This window comes from Lygodium microphyllum, chromosome 15 (assembly GCF_053477565.2).
Source record: "Lygodium microphyllum isolate KBCC chromosome 15, Lygodium_microphyllum_v1.1.10, whole genome shotgun sequence".
Taxonomy (NCBI): domain Eukaryota; kingdom Viridiplantae; phylum Streptophyta; class Polypodiopsida; order Schizaeales; family Lygodiaceae; genus Lygodium; species Lygodium microphyllum.
Window position 1 is genome coordinate 105,805,087 of NC_141149.1, and position 20,465 is coordinate 105,825,551.

The 20,465-nt window shown below is 42.2% G+C and overlaps 2 protein-coding genes across 9 annotated transcripts in view; one reads left to right on the forward strand and one right to left on the reverse strand.

Moving 5' to 3' along the window:
* Positions 1–8,447: 8,447 nt before the first annotated feature.
* LOC148024862 (uncharacterized) overlaps positions 8,448–20,465 on the reverse strand; it is a 189,800-nt gene continuing 177,782 nt past the window's right edge. For 3 of the 8 annotated variants that reach the window (XR_015693367.1, XR_015693365.1, XR_015693368.1), the window contains 3 exons: positions 11,765–11,846; positions 9,408–11,669; positions 8,448–8,846 (listed from right to left, as the gene is read on the reverse strand). Coding sequence is in view for 1 of the 8 variants with exons in the window: in XM_087694537.1 (XP_087550663.1) it covers positions 8,760–8,846 (87 nt within the window). In the remaining 7 variants the exon portion in view is untranslated. Of the gene's footprint in view, positions 8,847–9,407; positions 11,670–11,764; positions 11,847–12,376; positions 12,430–20,465 lie in introns of those variants that run through there. The other 5 variants (XR_015693369.1, XM_087694537.1, XR_015693366.1 and 2 more) reach the window with 4 other exon arrangements.
* Positions 9,807–20,465, forward strand: part of SHOC1 (shortage in chiasmata 1) — a 184,889-nt gene continuing 174,230 nt past the window's right edge. The window contains exons 1-3 of the mRNA XM_087694536.1: positions 9,807–10,274; positions 10,550–10,627; positions 10,796–12,744. Coding sequence (XP_087550662.1) covers positions 9,807–10,274; positions 10,550–10,627; positions 10,796–12,744 — 2,495 coding nt within the window. The remainder of the gene's footprint in view (positions 10,275–10,549; positions 10,628–10,795; positions 12,745–20,465) is intronic.

The following is a 20,465-nucleotide window of genomic DNA, read 5'->3' on the forward strand; positions in this document are numbered from 1 at the left end:
GAGGTGGAATTGTTAAATGATCATGCGTTGCATTTGATGCCAAGAGAGGTCAAAGAATATTATAGTGTTGATTCTCTTACAGAGACTAATGAGAACTCCTTCCTGTACTATGTGGAATATCTTAATTCTCTTGACCTTGAAGGTATTCCTCCTCATGTCTTGCTATTAAAGATAAATGCTCCATTATTGTTGTCTAGAAATTTGAATCCTGCTAAAGGTCTATGCAATGGCACCAGACTTATACGGAATGCATTTTACAAAAAGGTCATCAAAGATAAATGCTCCAATACTGTTTTGAATCCTACTAACGATCTATGCAATGGCACCAGACTTATATGCAAGGCATTTAACAGAAAGGTCATTGAGGCTAAGATAATAATAGGAACCAATGTTGGGGAAAGAGTATTCATCCTAAGATAACATTTATCCCAACTGCATTGCAACGATTTTACTCAAGAGAAATCATATATGAATATGTTATTAAGAATATAAGTATTAAAGTCTTAAAGCACGCAATGAAATACTTTACACTTGCACAAAAACATTGAAAAACTATCAAAGTAGAAAAAGGGAGATTACAATACTCTTCGTAGAACTTCCTTAGATACAATGTTGATGGTGGTATATACCATATCCTCTTTCTCATCATTGAGCAAAATTTTCAATCCGTGTGGTCATTTTACTTGAGAGAATACAACATAAAGTTGCCTATGAGTAAAGACTGGGGTCTTTAGATATAACCCCAAATATGATAGTGTTTATAATTGAGATTAATTAATTGTCACTATAAATGTTAAATGGATAGGGAATTGTATATTTTTCATAGAGAAAGGGATTGAAGGTCGTGCTTAGTGAGAAAGAGGATATAATATACACCACCATAAACATTGTATATAAGGAAGTTCTGCAAAAATCTCTCATTTTCTACTTTAACAAATTATCACTATTTAGTTTGGTTTATCATTTGTTCTTTGTGTGTTCTTAGTTTCAAATGTATCTTATCTTTATAATTGAGTTTATTAAATATTGTTAACAAATACTAGTTTTGATGCTTTTTAATTATGTTTTGATAGATGGCCCAATCAGTCTTCCAACATTATCGTACTTAAACTTATCAAATGTAGTTGCAAGAGGCATTACAGCCATTAGCAAAACAAATGATATTATTCATAGATCTCTTGCAAGGGTGATCAAAAGATTGCTAATAGATGAGTTAACTAATGGAAACTCTCCTTCATATAGAGAGATTTTGTATTATGGTTATATCTAGTGCTACTATGTTGTGCAAATAGATGATGACTACTATATACACAACTCACACACCAATTGGATACCAAATAATCAGAGTAAATGAGAGTTTTAGGATCTCCCACGTTTTGTTACTTTGCATCAATTTCATACAAATTTTGCATATTGCTCTACCAATGCTAGGGATCAACATATCATCACCCCATATAATAGTTACAAAATTTTGATTCTCGAACAGATTTTACATAAAATACATTCAATAAAAACTATTTTTCTATTTTTTTAATTGTTTAAAGGTCTGGTAAGCAATGTTGGCATGTGATATAGGGTAACATAGTTTGAGAGGGGATGTGGCACATCCCCCTTAGATGTTGTGCAATACATGTTAACTTTGAATAATTCAAGTAGAAAGAGGATCCTATCTTTCCAATAGCTAATGTAGGGTGATTTAGAATGATGGATGTATAAGTCAAATTTTATATGAGCAATGTGAAAAATGTTATCCATTTCTTTTTGGATATTGAAGTTTTTAAAAAGTAAAACTATGTTTTGGAAGATAATGTTACATTTTCTATTTGATATGGGATAATGAATCTATGTTACCAGAAAAATGTATGTAACTTTATTCATTCATCTTTTTATATATATGGTTGAGATACAAAAAATTGTATTATGCACTAATCCTTTTCTGATACTTTGATATTGTTATAAGTAGGGATTATATAAGAAAGAATTTGAATAACATTCTTAGTTCAATTTTAGATGGATCCTAAAATTATATTGACAATATATTTAAATATGTTTCTAAATTTATAGAAGTGCTTTGAGCTTCAGTACAAATTACCAAAAGAGAACAATAGTGGTTCTTTAAAGTTTGGTGTGAAGTACCAAACGTAAGCTAGCATATAGTGCCAGACCCAATGCGAAGCACCAAGAGAAGGCCAAGCATGGAATGCCTAGTTGTAGTTTACAGGAGAGAGTTGCTAGAATTTTTTTAAGCCAAAGAAGGGGGCACTACCTTCTTTAGCTTTAAATTTTTTAGCAATTCTCTCTTGTAATACTACCTTAGACTCTCTCCTACATTAATAGCTTTAGAACTTTATCAATACACACACATACACATTCTCTCTCTCTCCCCCCTCTCTCTCTATGTATGTGTGAGCATAGAGTGCGTGTGAGTGGCTTAAAACAATTCTAATCACTCTCTCCTATAATATCATAATACTACCTTTGGGCTTCTCCTACATTAATAGCTTTGGACCTTTATCAACACACACACACACACACACACACACACACACACACACACACACACACACACATGCATGTACACACATACATACATACTCTCTCTCTCTCTCTCTCTCTCTCTCTCTCTCTCTCCAACTTGTGATCAATTTCCTCTATTTAAAAGTTTTTTCCCTAAATACAATTAGACTAAAAAGTAACATTTTGATTATTATTTCTATATTAGAAAACTTTTAAATATTTGATAAGGTCTTTATTTTCCCAAACACACAATGCCAAGACAATAGCCATTATGTGATATATCAATTGTTAGTTTTCTATGTTAGAAGAAAATATTTCGCCAAAAGAGAGGGTTGATTTTTGTTCATAAGGTCCAAACATTTCATTATATTTCATTTACAAAGTTTGTCTACTATGTCTCACATTAAAAAAATATCATAATTACACACATAATATAATATTCTTGGCTAGTAATCATTTTCTATCTCTTCCCTCTCTCATCAAATATTATTTTAAAACTCACCTGTCTCATCTTCTCTTTCATCAAAAGTTTATTTCTCTCTCTCTCTCTCTCTCATCTATTTGAGTCCTAATGGAGAGAGAGAGAGAGAGAGAGAGAGAGAGAGAGAGAGAGAGAGAGAGACACACACACACACATGCAAAGAGAGAGGTGTATACACATATGCACAACTTAATTTATTGCTTATTAATAACTTAACCACTAATCATTTTTAAGTTATATATATATATATATATATATATATATATATATATATATATATATATATATATATATATATAGAGAGAGAGAGAGAGAGAGAGAGGGGGGGGAGAGGGACATAGATGAATGAGAGAGGAGTGAACGAGACGAATGAGAGAGAGACACACACATAGAGAGAGATTATGCAACTTGCTTTGATTTTTTATTATTTATTATCGAGAAGGGGTTTGTTGGCAACCCCTTTTTGGTTTTTTAAAATTTTCCACAATCCCCTCCACTTCTCTTAGGAGAATTGTGATTTTTTTTTCATCGAACAAGGGGCTAATTTTAGCCCCTTTTGGACAAAAAAAAAATCGCATCCCCTTAAAGGGTTGAAGGGAACTTGTATTTTTTTTTTTTCATTGGAAAAGGGACAGAAAAAAAAAATCGTGAGTCCCCTTAGAGAGAAGGAGGGGAGTTGTGATTTTTTTTAAAATTTTGGGAAAGGTTGTAAACAAACCCCTTCCTAGTGGAAAAAAAGTTCAAAGCAAGTCACGTACTCTCTCTCTCTCTCTCTCTCTCAATGAGGAAACTATTACAACATTCAAGTGGACAAATATTTGTTCTTCCAATTCACACATGAGATAAAGAGAATTTCAAACTAGATGATGATATATCGGTGTACTAAAATATTTGATTGTTGAAGTTTAGAGTATAAAATGAAGAATTCTTGGAAGGAATAACACTAAGTAAGAAGCAATACAATGCTACATTTTATGGAGATTATGAAGCAATTGCTTATAAGGGTCTATTATAAATGGATGTATAACTTCAACCCATACATAAGCCTAATCAAATGAGAAAGAGAGGAATGTGTAAGTATATGTGTATATGTATGTCGTTTTGCTCGTTTGTGTATAATTGAAGTACTAACACGTTAGGATATAATTATAAAATACTTGCAAATAAAGAAGAGAGGGGAGATATGAATGTGTGTGTGTGTGTGTGTGTGTGTGTGTGTGTGTGTGATATCACTTGTGTATGCACAATTGAACCACTAACGTTATGATAATATTATAAAAAATAAGCACATAAGCTTAATCTAATGATGTAAATAAGTTAACTAGAGAGAACTATTAATGCATTGTTAGAGAGAGAGAGAGAGAGAGAGAGAGAGAGAGAGAGAGGGGGGGATGTGTAAGTGTATGTGGTTTTATTCATGTGTGCACAATTGAAATACTAATACATCAAGATGTAAGTATAACATATGTCAAACCATCGAGAGAGGGGATATGTGAATGTATACGTGAGTGTGATATCAATTGTGTATGCACAATTGAACCACTAACATTGTGTTAATATTATAAAAAATAAGCACATACGCTTAATGTAGTGATGTAAAGAAGTTAACGAGAGAGAACTACTAATGTGTTATTTTAGAGAGAGAGAGAGAGAGAGAGAGAGAGAGAGAGGAGAATTGGTTGTGGTGGAGATGGTGGTTACAATGGAGAAGCAATGGTGGTACTTGACATATGCCCACATGAAAAAGAGGACCAAGTGGACTATGTGGAATAAAATTAGAGGTTGCTAAGCAAATCTCGCTCAAAAGATTGCTTCTTGCACACACTTGAGAAAGCTTACCCATGGAAATGGACATCATGCAAGGATTCCTAGTAAGCACCGATAATTGTAGTTCAGTAGTCAGTGCATGGATTGCATTTCATAGAGACTTACATTTTAACACTAGGTCGACCAATGATGGCATTACAACAAGGAGTGATTCATACTAGCTATAGTGGGGGCATGGAGCAAGTTAATATTCTCTTACTAAAGTTTGGATACCCCTCGAGTAATAAGAGCATAGTTGTGCCAACTCTAGTGGGGTAAGGAGCGAGTTAATGTCCCCCTACTAAAGTTTTGGTCACCCCTCAAGCAATATGAGGAGTGAAAATGGCCATTAATGGCAATTATAAAAAAATGTTTGTATCAATTAGTGAGTTTGAAAAATGAAAATGTCATTAGCAAATAGAAAGTTGTTGAGCACCTCAACACTATGCTGACACTACTAGCACTCATGTTTTTGGTAAGGGCTAGAAGCAGCTCCAGAGTTTTAGGAAAACCCTACTCTCCTTATAGGTTATGGATGCAACATCTTGCTTGGTTGGGGTTGGGGGGGGGGGGGGGGGGGGGGGGTTGTCACTATGTAACATGGGGATCTATTCCTTGAGGAGATGGGATCAATAATCTAGTATTGACACATGGGTTTGAGAGACATCTAAATGTCCATCTTGATTAAAGTAACTTGAGATACATATAAACTAGTAACTTGAAAAGTGAGACTCCACATTTGAAAATCAGCCTTTCTTGTTTTTTCATTTGATTATGTTCCAAAGGGCGAAACCTAACATTCTTGCTTGGGCAAGTTTAGCTAGTGTAGCACGCTGGATCACAAGCATAAGTGGGACTTGAATCTACCATCGTGCACGGAGCACATTCTAAGCACTAAGAGCCATGAAAGTAGCATCATCTAGGATTGGAAAGCTATCCCTATTGACTTCAATCAACCATACAGTCCAAGTTTATCAATTAAATAGTGAGAGTTTGTTAAGTTGTGCCATTCATTTAATCTCTACAATGTTGTATTGATGCATGCAATTACAATGCATGGCATGTGTGGTTGGAATCTTATGGATTCCATTTTTCTTGTAGGTTTGTGCGCATAGATGCTTTGGTTGATGGTACAAATTAAACATCATTTGACAATATGTCCAAGTGAGCATAATAATGGCATCAAAATAGTGCCACCTTGTATGTCAAGCCCACTCTTTGGTGGCAATAGTTACTCGCTAATGGAGTTGAATTTGATTGGGTCAAGACCTGTTATGCTAGAAGTGCTAAAAGCACATGACATCATGAGGTGTTTAGACCTAAAGAAGTGGAGGAGGATGAGAGATGGGTTATGTGTAGTCCAACAACCTAATGGACTTCCACACACATGATTAAGATAAACAGGGCACCCAAGGATTGCCCATGTGGATGAGCATCACGGAATCTGCTTATATAGATACTGAAAGCCAGGCTCATCATGGGTCTAATGCAACAAATTTGACGCTTGAAAGAGCAATGGTGGTTGGACAATCACCACTATCATGGGATTTCTATTGCTTTTCATTCTTATGGATGAATTGGACTAAGGAAGGCATCATCCATACCTATTGTAGATCTATGTCTTGGCAACAAAGTTGCCACAAATGCAAGGGCAACCAATATCTATACCACTAATCGAACTGAATTAGTTAGAGTGATTATTGGTGTAGATCATGATAGAGTACAATATATTGCTTGCAATCAAGTGGTCCACTAAACATGTCCAACAATCATTGCAATCCATTGCCAACTAGTTTTGCCATGGAGGTGGCAAAAAACTATCATAGGTAGAAAGGTACAAAGGGACAAGACTTCAAAGAGATGTGGTTGCTCGTTCCAAGTCACTATGAAGTTCATGTATGCTTTGGACAAGGTCAATGTGTATGTCCGTGCTCCTCATTTTGGACATGACTCTTCAAGAGAAGATCTATATCACCTTCCAATGTAACCAATTGTGATCCAAAGCTACATGGATAATCTATTCAACATGGGAGCATATTGCCACATGGCCAAAATGAGCCTCTCCATGGAGAAATTTCATATGAAAAAAGCAATTGAGTTGGATTTTGCAATCTTCTATCCAAAAAAATGTGCAGATGATGTCGTTCTAGATGCAAATCTAAGGTACTCATTTTCGTTGTTTACATGCTTTGGTGTGTATAGTAATTGGAAATGATATCTTGACATATGTTGTGCATAGAAAGACCATGTGATAGTAATTGGATCTCTATGTGCATGGAGGCAAAGGGGCTTCTCACCCAAGGCAAAGTGCTCTACTTTTAGCCATACAATCCTAGGCAACCAATGAGATGGAGAGGCCATTCATTTGATTGGCATCCCCCTATGGTTTATGACATGCATGTGTAATGTTGGCTCTAACCAACCGAGGGTGGCTTTATGAATGACTAGTTTTTCCATGATGGGAAATCTATAGCCATCAGCAGTCATTATTGACAAGTGCCTCTAGAAGCTCGAGGAGTTCTCAAAAGTTATTAACAAATTATCCTTGTTGTTGGGTTCTAGACCACCAACTAGGGAGATGTTCGGTTGCATGTTACATTTTATTGTGTTGGTTCCATGCAAAGAAGGCATGGGTCGAGAGTCAATTGCCATAGGTGCTTCATCATGGTTGGTTGGCTTTTTAAGAAACATACTTGTCAATATAAGACATAGTACTTTTGTTATCTTGATGTTTTCTCTTCTTACGTAGGTGCCAACACGTTTTCTTAATATAGTCTATGAATCTATGCTAGACTTGACACATTCAAGCACTGAGGGTGAGTTCGATTCCAGGCATTCAACCCTCCTGTAGGAGCAGCAATTGGAAGTGCCCTATCAAGGAGCAGTAAACCCAAGCCATAGTAACCCTCGATTTTTGAACTAATCTATTAGTGGGCATCAAGCGTAAAACTAGTCGCCCTTGCTTTTTGAAGTACCTAACTGAGAGAATAAATATTAATCTAGGTAACCTCAATGAATTGAACAAATCTAGCATAAAGTACAAGGTGCAAATTTGGACACCCTGTAATAGACAACACATAGGGAGCAAATGCAAACATCCCTTGATAAATTGGCCTAGCTTACCAATAGCGATGGGGCCACTCAATTGAACGGTAACAATGCTAATAATCACTTTATTGAATCCCATTCACACCATTTATAGAGTATTTAGCAAAGGCAGCTTCATACATAATTAAAGTTTGTAGACATTGCATCGAATGCAGTTCACCACATTTGCAGAACATTGATCGCATGGCCACTTTACACCCAAGTATAGTTTGTAGTTATTGCGTTGAATGCAATGTGCAACTTTACACATGATTATCATTTGCAGTCACTGCATTGAATGCATAGTTAAGAGTAGGTCGCACATCTCAAATTACAATCCAAAACCAACTGTGCAATCCAGACATGCCAAATTACATCCCTAAACTGAATGCGCAGTCTGCGAAGTGCGCATGTTATATTACTAGACTCTATGAATAATACTACTGCACACAGAAATTTTGAAGATTTAAGTTGCCATTTTTTTTTCCCAAAAAAGTGTAAGAGAGAGTTCACATAAGTAATAGAGGATTTGTTATACCTATTTAGTCAATGGCCATGTACTTTGTAAGGGTTGAGAATGAGGGGTGATCTTATACTAGCATTAGTAAGTGCATTTACATGAGTGTTTGAAAAAGGCAAGTAGCTTTTGATTTACTTGTTCCCCAAGAAGCATACATATTCATATACCAAATGACTATCAATAGACACTAGAAGAGTAACCTAGACACCAATGTAAAAAAGCATAGAAACCAAAAGAGCAACAAAGAAATCAACATGAGAAAGTAGTAGAGTAGAAATAAGCCACAACGACACCATCCAATGAACCAAGCCATCATGAGACCATTAGGAGGTCTCTAAGCCTCCCATGTCAAGAGCAAGGCTCTTGCACCATGCATGCAAGCACTCTTTTAGTCAGCTCCAACACATCCACATGCATGAACCATGATCGCATTATCTACACATGAAAAATCACCATCAGTTGTTGTCAAGTAACCGTTGAATGCAAGCAAGTAGCTGAAAGCAAAACGAAACTACATGATGCATGCAAGGAAACAAATGAGGGACTTGACCAATTCACATGCGATCTCTCCAAAACTGCACCCTCTACTAATGTATCAATAAAAAACATCACATAAAACCCATAGTCACACCATTCGATTGCACTAGCATCTGTGTGCCCACAATCTTCAATATTTGGACATCCTCGAAGTTGTCATGGAGCTACACACACTATAAGTAGTGCGCACACATGCAAACCCCGTGAGTATATACTCAAGCAAAAGAAAATATAGTACAAGCAATATTCTTACTTTATTCTTCATTTGTAGCTATGATAAACCTATCAAGACGATTAAATCTCCTCGTAATGTCCCTTTGTAAGTATGAAGGAGGAGCTGCTGAATTTTGATTCGAGAGGGCCAAGTTGAGGGTCCTTTGGAATGAAACTCATATTATGAAATTTTGAGTGGCAATAGCCGGATATCGAAACTCATGTAATATTGCAGACTGTACTTACCTTCCCACCAGTAAGGCCTGGCGCGAGTCGCGACCGGCTCTAATCTCTTGGCATTAAAAAATATTCCAATTTCCCAGTAAGAGAATGGAATCATGACGCAGGTATTCAACGTCATCGTGGTCTTAGGACAAGGATTCCCGTATCAGACAATTTTCGAGTTCTCGAACCTTTCCCGCCTGCAATTGGTTTTCCAAAAACCAATAAAACAGCTTCTTCGATTTCCTCCCTCTTCCCGCAGGTTGCAGCCGTCGCTTTGATCATACCTATCGACGTGAAGAACGCTTCTGTGCTGCCTCGCTGTGTAGGTCTTCCGGATGCTCCGCTCTCCCTATAGATCGATCAACCTACCTTTCTTTTCACGCTCTCCCTATAGATTGAGCAGCTCGCATTTAAACAATCATGCGCTTGCGCTTTCTGTGGATTGATTATTACGGGGAAGCTTCGGAGGCGGCGGAGAAGAGCCGTCAGCAGAGCCAGCTTATCGTTCCCTCCTCTCTCACAGAACGCTTTCTTGCCGTTTTCCATTGTACGTGGTCTCTCCATCCATGGATCCAATTCCCGCCGGAGGTGTCTGTCGACGTTGTCGATCCCACAAGCTTGCAGCAGCTCTGCATCAACAACGTACACAAGCGATTCCTATCCTCTATTTTGCCTCTGAAAGTTCCTCTTGCATCGAACTCATCAGAGTCTGGAATGAGAGCGGTATCACCGAAAAGCTGTGTTTTAGCGACAGCAGCACGTCAATCAAACCCTGTTCACGAATCTATAGCTGCAGATGACGGACTTCTCACTCCTAAAGTGAACCACGCTAAAGAACTGAAGTTGAAGCCCCGACTGGAGAGCGTCAGCATCGACATACCTGAACCGGTAATAATACTTAGGGTTGCTGCTTAGAGTTTAAGATTCTGTGGACCTTTGTGAACCATTTGCCTTCAATAGTTTTTGAATAGTGCCGCACCTTTTGTGAATCATCTTCAAGGACCATTTGCATGGCAAAAGCTTCTAATAATAATCTCTATTCTAGGCATTCGGCAAGTATAGGCGCAACATGTTAATGTCCGGAACCTGTATGTCTTTTTCGTCCAAGGTGTGTAAAATATCGAGTCAATGTGCTCAGAAGTGGCAGTCTGTGATATAAGCAGAACAGCATACTGAAGGTTATTCTATCTGAAATCTTTGGCAACGTCACTGGAGACCAAGAGAATACGAAACCTTTGGAGGTATGGTTGAGCAATCAGCAGCTACTTTAGACTCTTCTGTTTTCTGCATCTAGATGAATGGTCTCTCTCTACAAACTGGAGTTTCACTGCCAGAGGCTGCATCTTTGTACGTCCAATATTAACTACTTTTGTAGTTCAAGTTCTTCTTATTACATTGTTTGTAACCAGTTGCAGAACCAGGAGATAAAAAAATCTGGTTGGACAGTAGCAAATTATTTGTTGTTCCAGTCTCAAGATGGCAAAGTCAGTTCTATCTCCAGCTCGCGTAGCTTCCTGGGGCAGAGAAATATATCAACAACAGAGCCCCTTGTTTCTGATGTGCAGACGGGCATTTTACTATCAAACTATTCAAAACTGAAATTGTTTCTTTTAGAAGTTGCTATGACTCATGAAGCCTGCCTTCATTTGAAGGCTTCATACTTGCAGCATGAGTTAGAGAACTTTCAAACTGGGGTTTATTTGCAGCAGGCACCTGTACATATAGTTGGCCTTGATGACCATCTGGCACTGGGACTGGCAGCAGAGCTATTTGCTCACAAGTTACCTTTCCAAATGCAGATTCGGGAAGATTTGGGGGAAGGTTTCTTGGAGGAATTACATGGTTCCAATGACTCATCTTCTGTTATTGGCAAAAGTTTATTATTTGAAATACCAATCCTCCTGTGGGAGACTCTGAATATTTCAGCAAGCTGGGGTTTTCAGCAGCTGTTGAAGGCAGATGGCTGTAATATTCAGAGTGTAATTGCTCCAGATACTGTCAACTCTGGGTACTATGAACAGTTTGAAACTCTTGTTGTGATGCCTGAACTTGTCTTGACTGATTGTCTTTTGAGCTCTCTTCCAGTTCCATCTTTCAAAGAACAGGAAAATAAGTCTGTCGCAATAGATGTCTTGGTTGAAGCTGTTTCTTTGAGCAAAGTCTTTGTATCACCTGCCCTCAATCTACTATATTTAAACTGGCACTTTTCTCATAAAAAACAGTGTGGGAAACATGCTTGCTTCATGCTCGACGGCAAAATCAATGAGACTCCCCAGCGTGAACCTGTTTTCCATCAGAAATATGTGGACTTTAAGCTGCTGCTTGATGAAAGTGATGTGGGCCCACAAAGAAACTGCCCTCAAGAAAGAGAGGTTCACCTTGTAAGTCCTAAACATAGTGGGAGCTTTGAGTCGAGAGAATCAGTAGGCCCGTTTATTCAACCCCAGCAAGCAAAGAAATCTGAGCAAATAAATGAAGTGTTTGTGAATGGCAGCCCTTCGAAAACACCTTCCAACATTTCACATTGCTCACCTATGGATGATTCAATCATGCAGGCGGAAATTGGAAGTCTTTTTGCATGCAATGACTTGACATTTTTCTTGCAAGCAAGAAACGGAATTGTGCATGCATCAAAAACCTTCAAGGATGCTGAAGCAAAACAAGTCTCAAATATCACAGCCTTGCACACACATGAAATTGATATTAGTGAGCCGATAGTAAAGCTGAAAGAGTCTCTTGAGCTAGATTATTCCAGAATAATAGAAACTGATCAAAGTCTTCAAGGGGAGCTGCATGCTTATGATGTCTTGCAGAAGCTTTGTACAGATGACCAGGCAAAGACTTCTCTGGTTATCTTAATTAAAGAGAGAGCCCAGAACCAGGAAACTCCAGAACAGCAAGAGCTTTTAAGGGTGTTAATTGCTCTTTATATCTTACAGCAGACAGCAGACAATCTCTATGTGTATGGAATTAAAGTTGGCCATCTTTACATGGAAAGCTGGTATCTGAATTTGAGGTTTTTGAGAGACCTGATCTGCTTCTCCTACACAGAGTTTGAAGAGGCTTATAAGAAGGTGGAAAAAGGACTACTGATCGATCATCCCAAACTGATTGTATTTGAAAACATAATTAGAAAACACAAAAGTCAGAACTCTCATCCAAAATTTTTAGTCATAGTGGAGCGCCGTGCGCTTTTTACACTGTATAAGGTTTTGGTGAGTTGCCAATTGAAGCCTTATCAGTTTGACCGAGAAGAGAAATTTCTCTATGATGACAATTTCTATGAGAATCCAGAGTTCTTCAAGGAAGCTGTTGAGGTTACATTGTTTAAATGTGACTGTCTTATGATTCCCCCTGAGTAAGTATTCTATAACCTCAGTTCACTGAAAATGGCTCTTGTAATTCTCTGATTGAAATTAGGGAGCAAAAATATGGAAATCCTTAGAGATTCATAGTGAGGTAGAAGGTTTTACTTTTTCAAGATTCTCTTCACAAAACTAATGCAAGAAATGCCACCAGTGAAGCAGCAAAAAGCTTTGATACTTGGAATTCCTCGTTATTCATTTGTGAGCATGTTTTCATGTGTACATAACTAGCGTGCTTCATGCAGATGCTGTATGTGCATAAGTTTATTTTCCTGGGTATGTACATGTTAGATATAGATGTGTTACTCTTGATGCAATGGCACAGACAAGCTTTACACAAAGCCTTGCACCTAAATTTGGACCATGCTTTTGGGCCTATTCATGATCTTTCAATTCCAGATCAAAACACACGAAAGGCTAGTTTTAATCCAGGGATTGATCTTACAAGTTAAGCACTCTTAGACTGCATCACACTGACGAACTTTTGGAGTCATATACTCATAGAAGCAACCGTCTCATCACATTAGACCTCATGGCATCACATTAGCAAGACCCTTACTAAAGCCGCTCGGCTGTTATTCATATTGCATCATAAATGGTACGTCTGGTGACTTGTTTGTGCACATGTGAGATGTCTCAACCGTACTTGCTTAATATATTTCAGTTTAGGCAGCTCGCTTTGTAACCATCATTGACCCAGATTAGTCAATTGAGCAGTGGTGTCGACATGGTGGCAGCATGACAGGCCACAAGATGCTCATTCAGACCGCTTATACAGCACTTTGACATCCCATGTGGCAGCCAAGGTGGACCCCCCTTTGGGCTGTAGGTCACCCACTTCTGCTACAGGGTACAGGAGTCTTTAAGGGTCTCTCATGTTTAGCATTACATCCGATTGAGCGCAGGCTCCCGTAATCCTCTATTCATAAGATCCTACTGTTACAGCAGATCCCTGCCTTGTGCATTGTAGATCGGTCTGATCCCTTGGCATGTGTGACCATGCATATGCTCTAAGTTGTGCGGTGGATTTGCAAAGGGTTTTGAACTCACTTACACTCTCTATTTGCATAATTTGTGAAAATTGCTGAATTAAAGAATAATCATGTGTACAATAGTCCCTCCGGCCAGCATGCAAAAGCCACATGCATGGCTAAAAAGACAAAGCCAAGAAATCCACATGAATACTAGTAGCAAAATGGAACTTGTTGAAGCCCTTGAATGTGTGATTGAATTGTTAGCATTTTTTGTATTTCTTGTTGTCATATCTTGGTTGTGAGCTCCATCAGAGTCTGACAGAGATGGAGGAGCTCTGACATAGTCTTCTATTTATATGTAATATTTCCACGCAATAAAAGTTAGTTGGTTAGTTCGAAAGTTAGTTAGTCAGTTAATAAGCTAGTAAGATTACTAACTAAAGACTAACTGAAGTAAAAACTAACTAACGTTAATAGCTAATAATTTTTATTTAATTAAAAATATATTAAAAAAACCGAGAGTTATAAATCTTATATTTTTCTCGGATTGACAAGGACCGTAGCTACCCTTCACGGAAGTTACAACATGAACGAGAGTTATGAGCCATATTAATCACTAGTGTTAATGTGTATAGTATGGACGGTTCAAAAATATTAGATTTTTGGGAAAAAAAAAACTAGTATATTTTAGATATTATCCTAAAAAGATAGAACTGGATGTCATTTAAAAGAAAAGACAGGTGATGTTTTAGTTAGTTTTTGAGATTTTATAAAAAGAAAAAAGATAAAGAGAGTAATTGACAAAATCGTGCTTGCCATGATTGCAGTCTATAGGCAGTAGACAGCACTTCGAACAGGGAGAGAAAAAAGGAGTGATCTGAAAGCTTTCTAAGAGCAAGTGTCTTGGAGTTTTACTCCCCTTTTGGAGCCAATGGAACCATCAGATTTATGGTATGAGCATCAGATCACTGATTCTTTCAAGAGCCCCTTCACTCTTATTCTCAGCCACATCCCCTCTTCTCTAATTCATTAAAAATAGGAGGCATGGGGAGGGACAAGGAAGCATAAGGAGACCCTGAGAGGTTGCGAGAGAGAGGTAGAGAGAAGGATACCCCTCTGAGAGAGAGAGAGAGAGAGAGAGAGAGAGAGAGAGAACGAACGCGCGTGAGTCGTGCAGAACGTGCAGAGAGAGAGAGAGAGAGAGAGAGAGAGAGAGAGAGAGAGAGAGAGAGAGAGAGAGAGAGAGAGAGAGAGATGTCGGGGAGCACGTCGCCTGTCGCGCCGCCATAGCCAGGTTCGCCACCGTCGTCTGCGCCCGTCGTCGCCTGCAGCTGCCTGCCGCCCGTCGCCTGCAGCTGCCCGTCCCCTGTCGCGGCCCGTCGCCCGTCGCCTGTTGCCTGCAGCTGCCCGTCGCCTGCAGGCCTGTCACCCATTGCCCGCCCCTGACGCCCCGTTGGCCGCGGCTGCCCCTGGCGTCCTGTTCCGTCGGGCGCAGCTGGGTCCTTCGCCCCGCTGCTGGTCGGCCCATCGCCAGCGGCCCCCGCCCTGTTGTCGCCCGTCTGAGTGGTGGGCTCTGCACCACTTTTTGTTCGTTTGCCCTCTGAGTTTTAGGGTTTCTGCTGGCGAGGCCCCTGCCCTGCGCCCTCGACTATCCCGTGCTGCCGTCGACTGCCAGACCTGTGCCCCACCCTCAGGCCCGTGCACCGTTAGGGTTGCGCCCTGCCACACGCGCTCGTGGGACAGGCCACGACTCAGGCTGACAGGACGCGTGTAAAGACAGCAGTATGGCTGGCCTGGATTTGGACTTTCTTGACCGGACGGTGGCAGCCCTTGGCCCTGATTCCGATGCAGAGGAGCCGGAAGACATGGTTCCATGCATGGAGGAGTTACCGCCGACTTCTGAACAGCCGCCTGCCGGCAAACGCTCCAAGTATATGCCTGATGAGCCAATGAGCCCTCCGGAACGCTCCTATGCGCAAGTGGCCTCTGACCCTGTGGATTCGCAGGAAATTGACTGGGAGCATTTGCTGGACTTCACCAATACTCTGCTTGGTGATTATGTCCAGCATAATATCGAATCTTTTTCTGTTGCGGGAACGGATGATGTGCTGGAAGCCACGGTTGACCCCAAATCAGTCTTGCAATCCTTCTCGGTGTTCTATGACCGTGCCGTTATACTTTTCTTCACTGGCAGGATCCCAGTGCTTTCGCACATTCGCCAGTGGTTGCACCATTTATTGCAAGGGGAGTCGGTTGAGGAGATCTTCCTTGGACCTCGCGGGTTTTATGAGGTCCTGCTGAAATCAGAAACGCATCGCGCTAAGCTCCTGTCCAAGTTGCCGCTATTCTTTGATCGCCGCTTGGTTCATATGGCGCCCCATGGCCGACTTCCAGCGTCTGCTTCAACGCGAATGCCCGGTGTGGGTGGAGGTGGAAAACTGTCCGGCGGTCTATTGGCCCATGTTGAAGGATGCGATGGCAGTTGTGGGAACAGTGCTGGTTCCCCCAAGCCTCAGGGCGATGAACCGCAACCGTTTATGCATGCTCTGGGACACGGCCAGGAAAAGGCCCGCGTGGCTTCGCCTCAATTGTTCGGGCATGCATCCTTTGTATTTTCGCTTAAAATGGGGCAACTTTGTGGGCCACTGCTTTTCATGTGGAAAACTGGGGCATTTCATGTCGGAATGCCCTGAAAAGCAGGCGTCTTCGGAGGATGCGCAGGTTGTGCTGCCCAAGGACGACATGGTGCTTGATGCCACGCCCCAGGAAGCCCTTCAGTCTCCTCATGTCATGGATAAAGGCAAACAACAGGTCCTGAGTGTGGATTCCGGTCGCACTGACTGGATTGAGGCACGTCCTAAAAAAGGTAAAAAGTTGGATGCAGGCCTGGCAGATCCTGGGCCTCCCGCTTCCCAGGATTCCGTGCGCACGTATACGCGCCGGAAAGACATGCCCACTTCACAGCAGGCTGCGCGTCCTACGGCCCCGTCGGGCCCCCGCAATCAGTCTCCAAGGAGAGCCTATACCGACGGCCCCAGAGGCCCACCTGCCAAGCTGGCGTTCGATGCCAAAGGAAATGTTATTACACCCTGGGATCGGCGTTATCCCCGCCCCTCTCCCAAGGTAGTGGATTTCCCTTCTACCTCCAAAGCAGGTCGCCAGAATTCTTTCGCAGTATTGGCTGATTTTCTGGATGAGGGTGTCCTGGATGCTCTCGCGGAAAAGGTGAAATCGAGGCAGCAGGCGCCTCGTTCCTGACTTCCTTCTTTGAGAATACATGAAGATAGCCATGTGGAATGTGCGAGGCATTTGCTCTCGCCATAAGCAACATGCCATGTGGACCGTCTTGCACGAGAACCAGTGGGATGTATTGTGTGCAGTTGAGCACAAAAGTCACGGTGAAGCAGGGAAAGTGATAGATTGTCATGGATTTCGTCTGTTTTATGCAGGGACTCATGCTTCGCACTATTCGGGCGTGCTGATGATTGTCCATGAGAAATATCAGCCTGTCCTTGTTAAAAATGATGTGCAGGGCCGGTTTCTGGTGATCGAAGTCTTATTTGAAGGAGAGATTTTATGGCTGTTGGGCCTCTATGCTCCGAATGATCCCGCATCCCGACGGGATCTTTGGTCCACTTTGCAAGGCTCCATGTCACTCGGCCGAAGGGGGTTCTTGATGGGCGATTTCAATATGTGTGTTGACTCTTCACAGTCCACTTCAGGGCATTCGGTAATGGATACGCCGGAAAGCCGGGTGTGGAATTCCTTTGCTTTGCACGTGGTCAAGCAAGATCTTTGGTCGTGGCTTCACCCTTCTTTTTCAGGGTTTACTTTTCATTCCGCACAATATGCAACTACCTGGTCGCGACTGGACAGAATATATATCATGCAGGGCAATGATTTTCTTCCCGAGATGCTGGAGATGAAGGTCTTGCGGCAATATGCGTTGTCGGACCATTTCCCCCTCCAGCTTGAGATGCGAGCACACTCTATTGCACCTTTTGTGCAATTCCTGGATAGGCTCCCTTTACGTTTCAACTCCTCTTATTTGAAGCATTCAATTTTCCAGGGCTATATGCAGCAGCTGATTGAGAGGTTCTTATTGGACTTCGCCTCGGAGGGCTTGCCTTCATTTACACGACTGCTCTCCAATGTGCAGCGAGTTGCTCGCCAGTATGGGATCCATCATGCCTCGCTTTGTCGCCGGCGTCGACATGCAGCAGAAGACCTACTGGCGTTGGTCCGTTCCTTGCTCCTGGATTCCCCTGATGATGATTTTCTGCTGTCTCTGGAGAGGCGGTTGGCCCATCTTATTCAAGTGTTTCAGTTGAAATCTTATCAACAGGCCAAGCTGCACAACTTGATGGACACAATGCAAGACAGCGCCTGCCAGTCTCATAAGTTCTTTCGCGCCTTGCATGCGTCTCCAGCTCGCGAAAATATGACCAGACTCCAGGATTCGGAAGGTCGCATGGTCACGGATCCGCAAACCATTGTCACTATGTGCAGAAACTATTTTATGGAACTCCTTGGTTCCTCTTCCTCGCCTTCTAGCCAGGTTACGCATGCCCGTTCGGTCTTCTATCAACTGGTCCGCCAGCAGGTTCCACTTGATATGCAAGCCGCTTTGGAGACGAATATTTGCGAGGAAGAGGTTATGGACGTTTTGTTGCACTTGTCGAATGATAAAAGTCCTGGCTGGGATGGTCTCACTAATGAATTCTTTCAGACCTCGGCCACGCAGTTGGTGAAGCCATTGGTGGCCATGTTTCAGCAAGTGTGGGAAACGGGGGTCATGCCCTCCTCATGGAAAGAAGGCCTTATCAAACTAATTCCAAAGGTCCCTTCGCCGTCAAAGTTGCAACACTGGAGACCAATCTCTTTGATGGGCTCCATGTATAAAATCTACTCCAAAGTGCTGGCGAATCGGCTTCACAAGCACCTTCCAGCTATTGTGCATCCTCTCCAATATGGCTTCATTAAGGGCCGCAACATTCTGCATAATATCTTAAATGTGCAAATGGCGATTGACTATGCGCGGCACTCCGGTCAGCAAGTGGTATTGATCCAATTGGACTTGGAAAAGGCGTTTGATTATGTGGACTGGTCGTTCATTGCAGACCTCATGTCGGCTATGGGCTTTGGTACCCGCATGTCCCGACTGATCTACACCATTAGTGCTGAGGCTTCCTCCAGAGTTATGCTTAATGGTGGAGTTACAGAGCCATTTGTCCTTGCGCGCTCGGTCAGACAGGGTTGTCCTTTGAGCCCGCTCTTTTTTGCCCTGGCGACTCACCCGGTCCTTTCAATGTTATCCTCCATGGCAGCATCTGCTCAGCTGGCCGGGCTGTCTCTTCCGTTGGGTCAGCACTTCGTTAGCCAATCTTTGGCTGACGATACCTTTATGATCTTGCAGGCGGACAGGGACAACATTCGCAGGGCATTAGATGTTTGGACACTCTTTGGTCAGGCCTCTGGGCTTCGCATCAATGCCCTTAAGTCAGCCATTCTCAGTTGTACGGAGCCTGATCTGCAGTCCTTAGGCTGGCAAGGCCAGGTGGTTTCCCGTGGCTCCATTGTCAGGCATCTTGGATACCCATTGGGGGTGGATGTACGGCCAAAAGACCTGCTGGACTGGATTTCACAAAAACTGGCGGCGAAGTTTATGTATTGGAAGTCACAAGCGTGGCCATTCCATGTCCGCCTCAAAGTGGCCCAGACAATCATGCTTCCGATGCTTACATATTTCCTGCCTTTGTTGCCATGGACGCCTACTACTTTGAAGGCCCTCACTCATCCCATCCGTTTCATGTTGTGGAAGAAGGATTCACTGCAGGCCGGCATTTCCTGGATTTCATGGTCACACGCATGTACCCCTAAGCGCATGGGTGGAGGAGCTATTTTGGATGCACACACTCATATGTTAGCTCTCCGCTGGTCCCTTTTTCGTGCCATGTGTGTGGACCATCACCCATGGACCATCATAGCCCGCTATTTTCTTGAGGACAGCGGGCTCCGCCATGGTAACACACGGCTTCGGGCCTCTTGGTGGCATGTCCTTAATGCGGACTCTCGTGTTTCCAGTCCCTCTTCCTCTTTGTTACTGCACTTGGTCGGCTCGTGGAAAGTGGTGCTCCAAAAGGCCCGTTGGCACCCAGCAGGGGACCGCTTGCAGACTAACTCCTTTCAGCTAGAATTGTTGGCAGTATCGAGATTCCTTTCATGGGAAGATAAACATCAACTCAGACCGAGATTTAATCGCATGGCCCGTTTAGGTGTGACGTCGGTGGCGGATGCTACCCTTGCCACTCGCAATGTCCTCGTATCTTTTCGGACTGCTCGGCGACTCTTCAAGATCCCGCGTGGATACCGTAATTTATGGGAGCAGCTTTCGTCGGAACTTCAGGGTCGGCAACCCTTTCCTGCCTTGACTGTGGACCGCCCTTGGCAGGACTGGGACCTTGCAGGCCGCCTGAGTCTGGAAAAGGCCTCTACTAATCAGGTGTATCATCTTCTTGTTCAAGATCACCAATGGCTGGGAGAGAAAGCTAATACTGTTTGGGGACTGCGGAAATCGCTGTCATGGTGGCAGAAAACGCTGATGGAGGGCTGGCTAAATAAGACGCCTTTCAAATGCAAGGTTTTTCTTTGGCGGGTGATGATTGGTGGTCTTCCTCTGGCCTCGGCCCTTGCCAAGCGTCGCATCTCGAATGGCAATTGTTTCTTCTGTACCACACCGG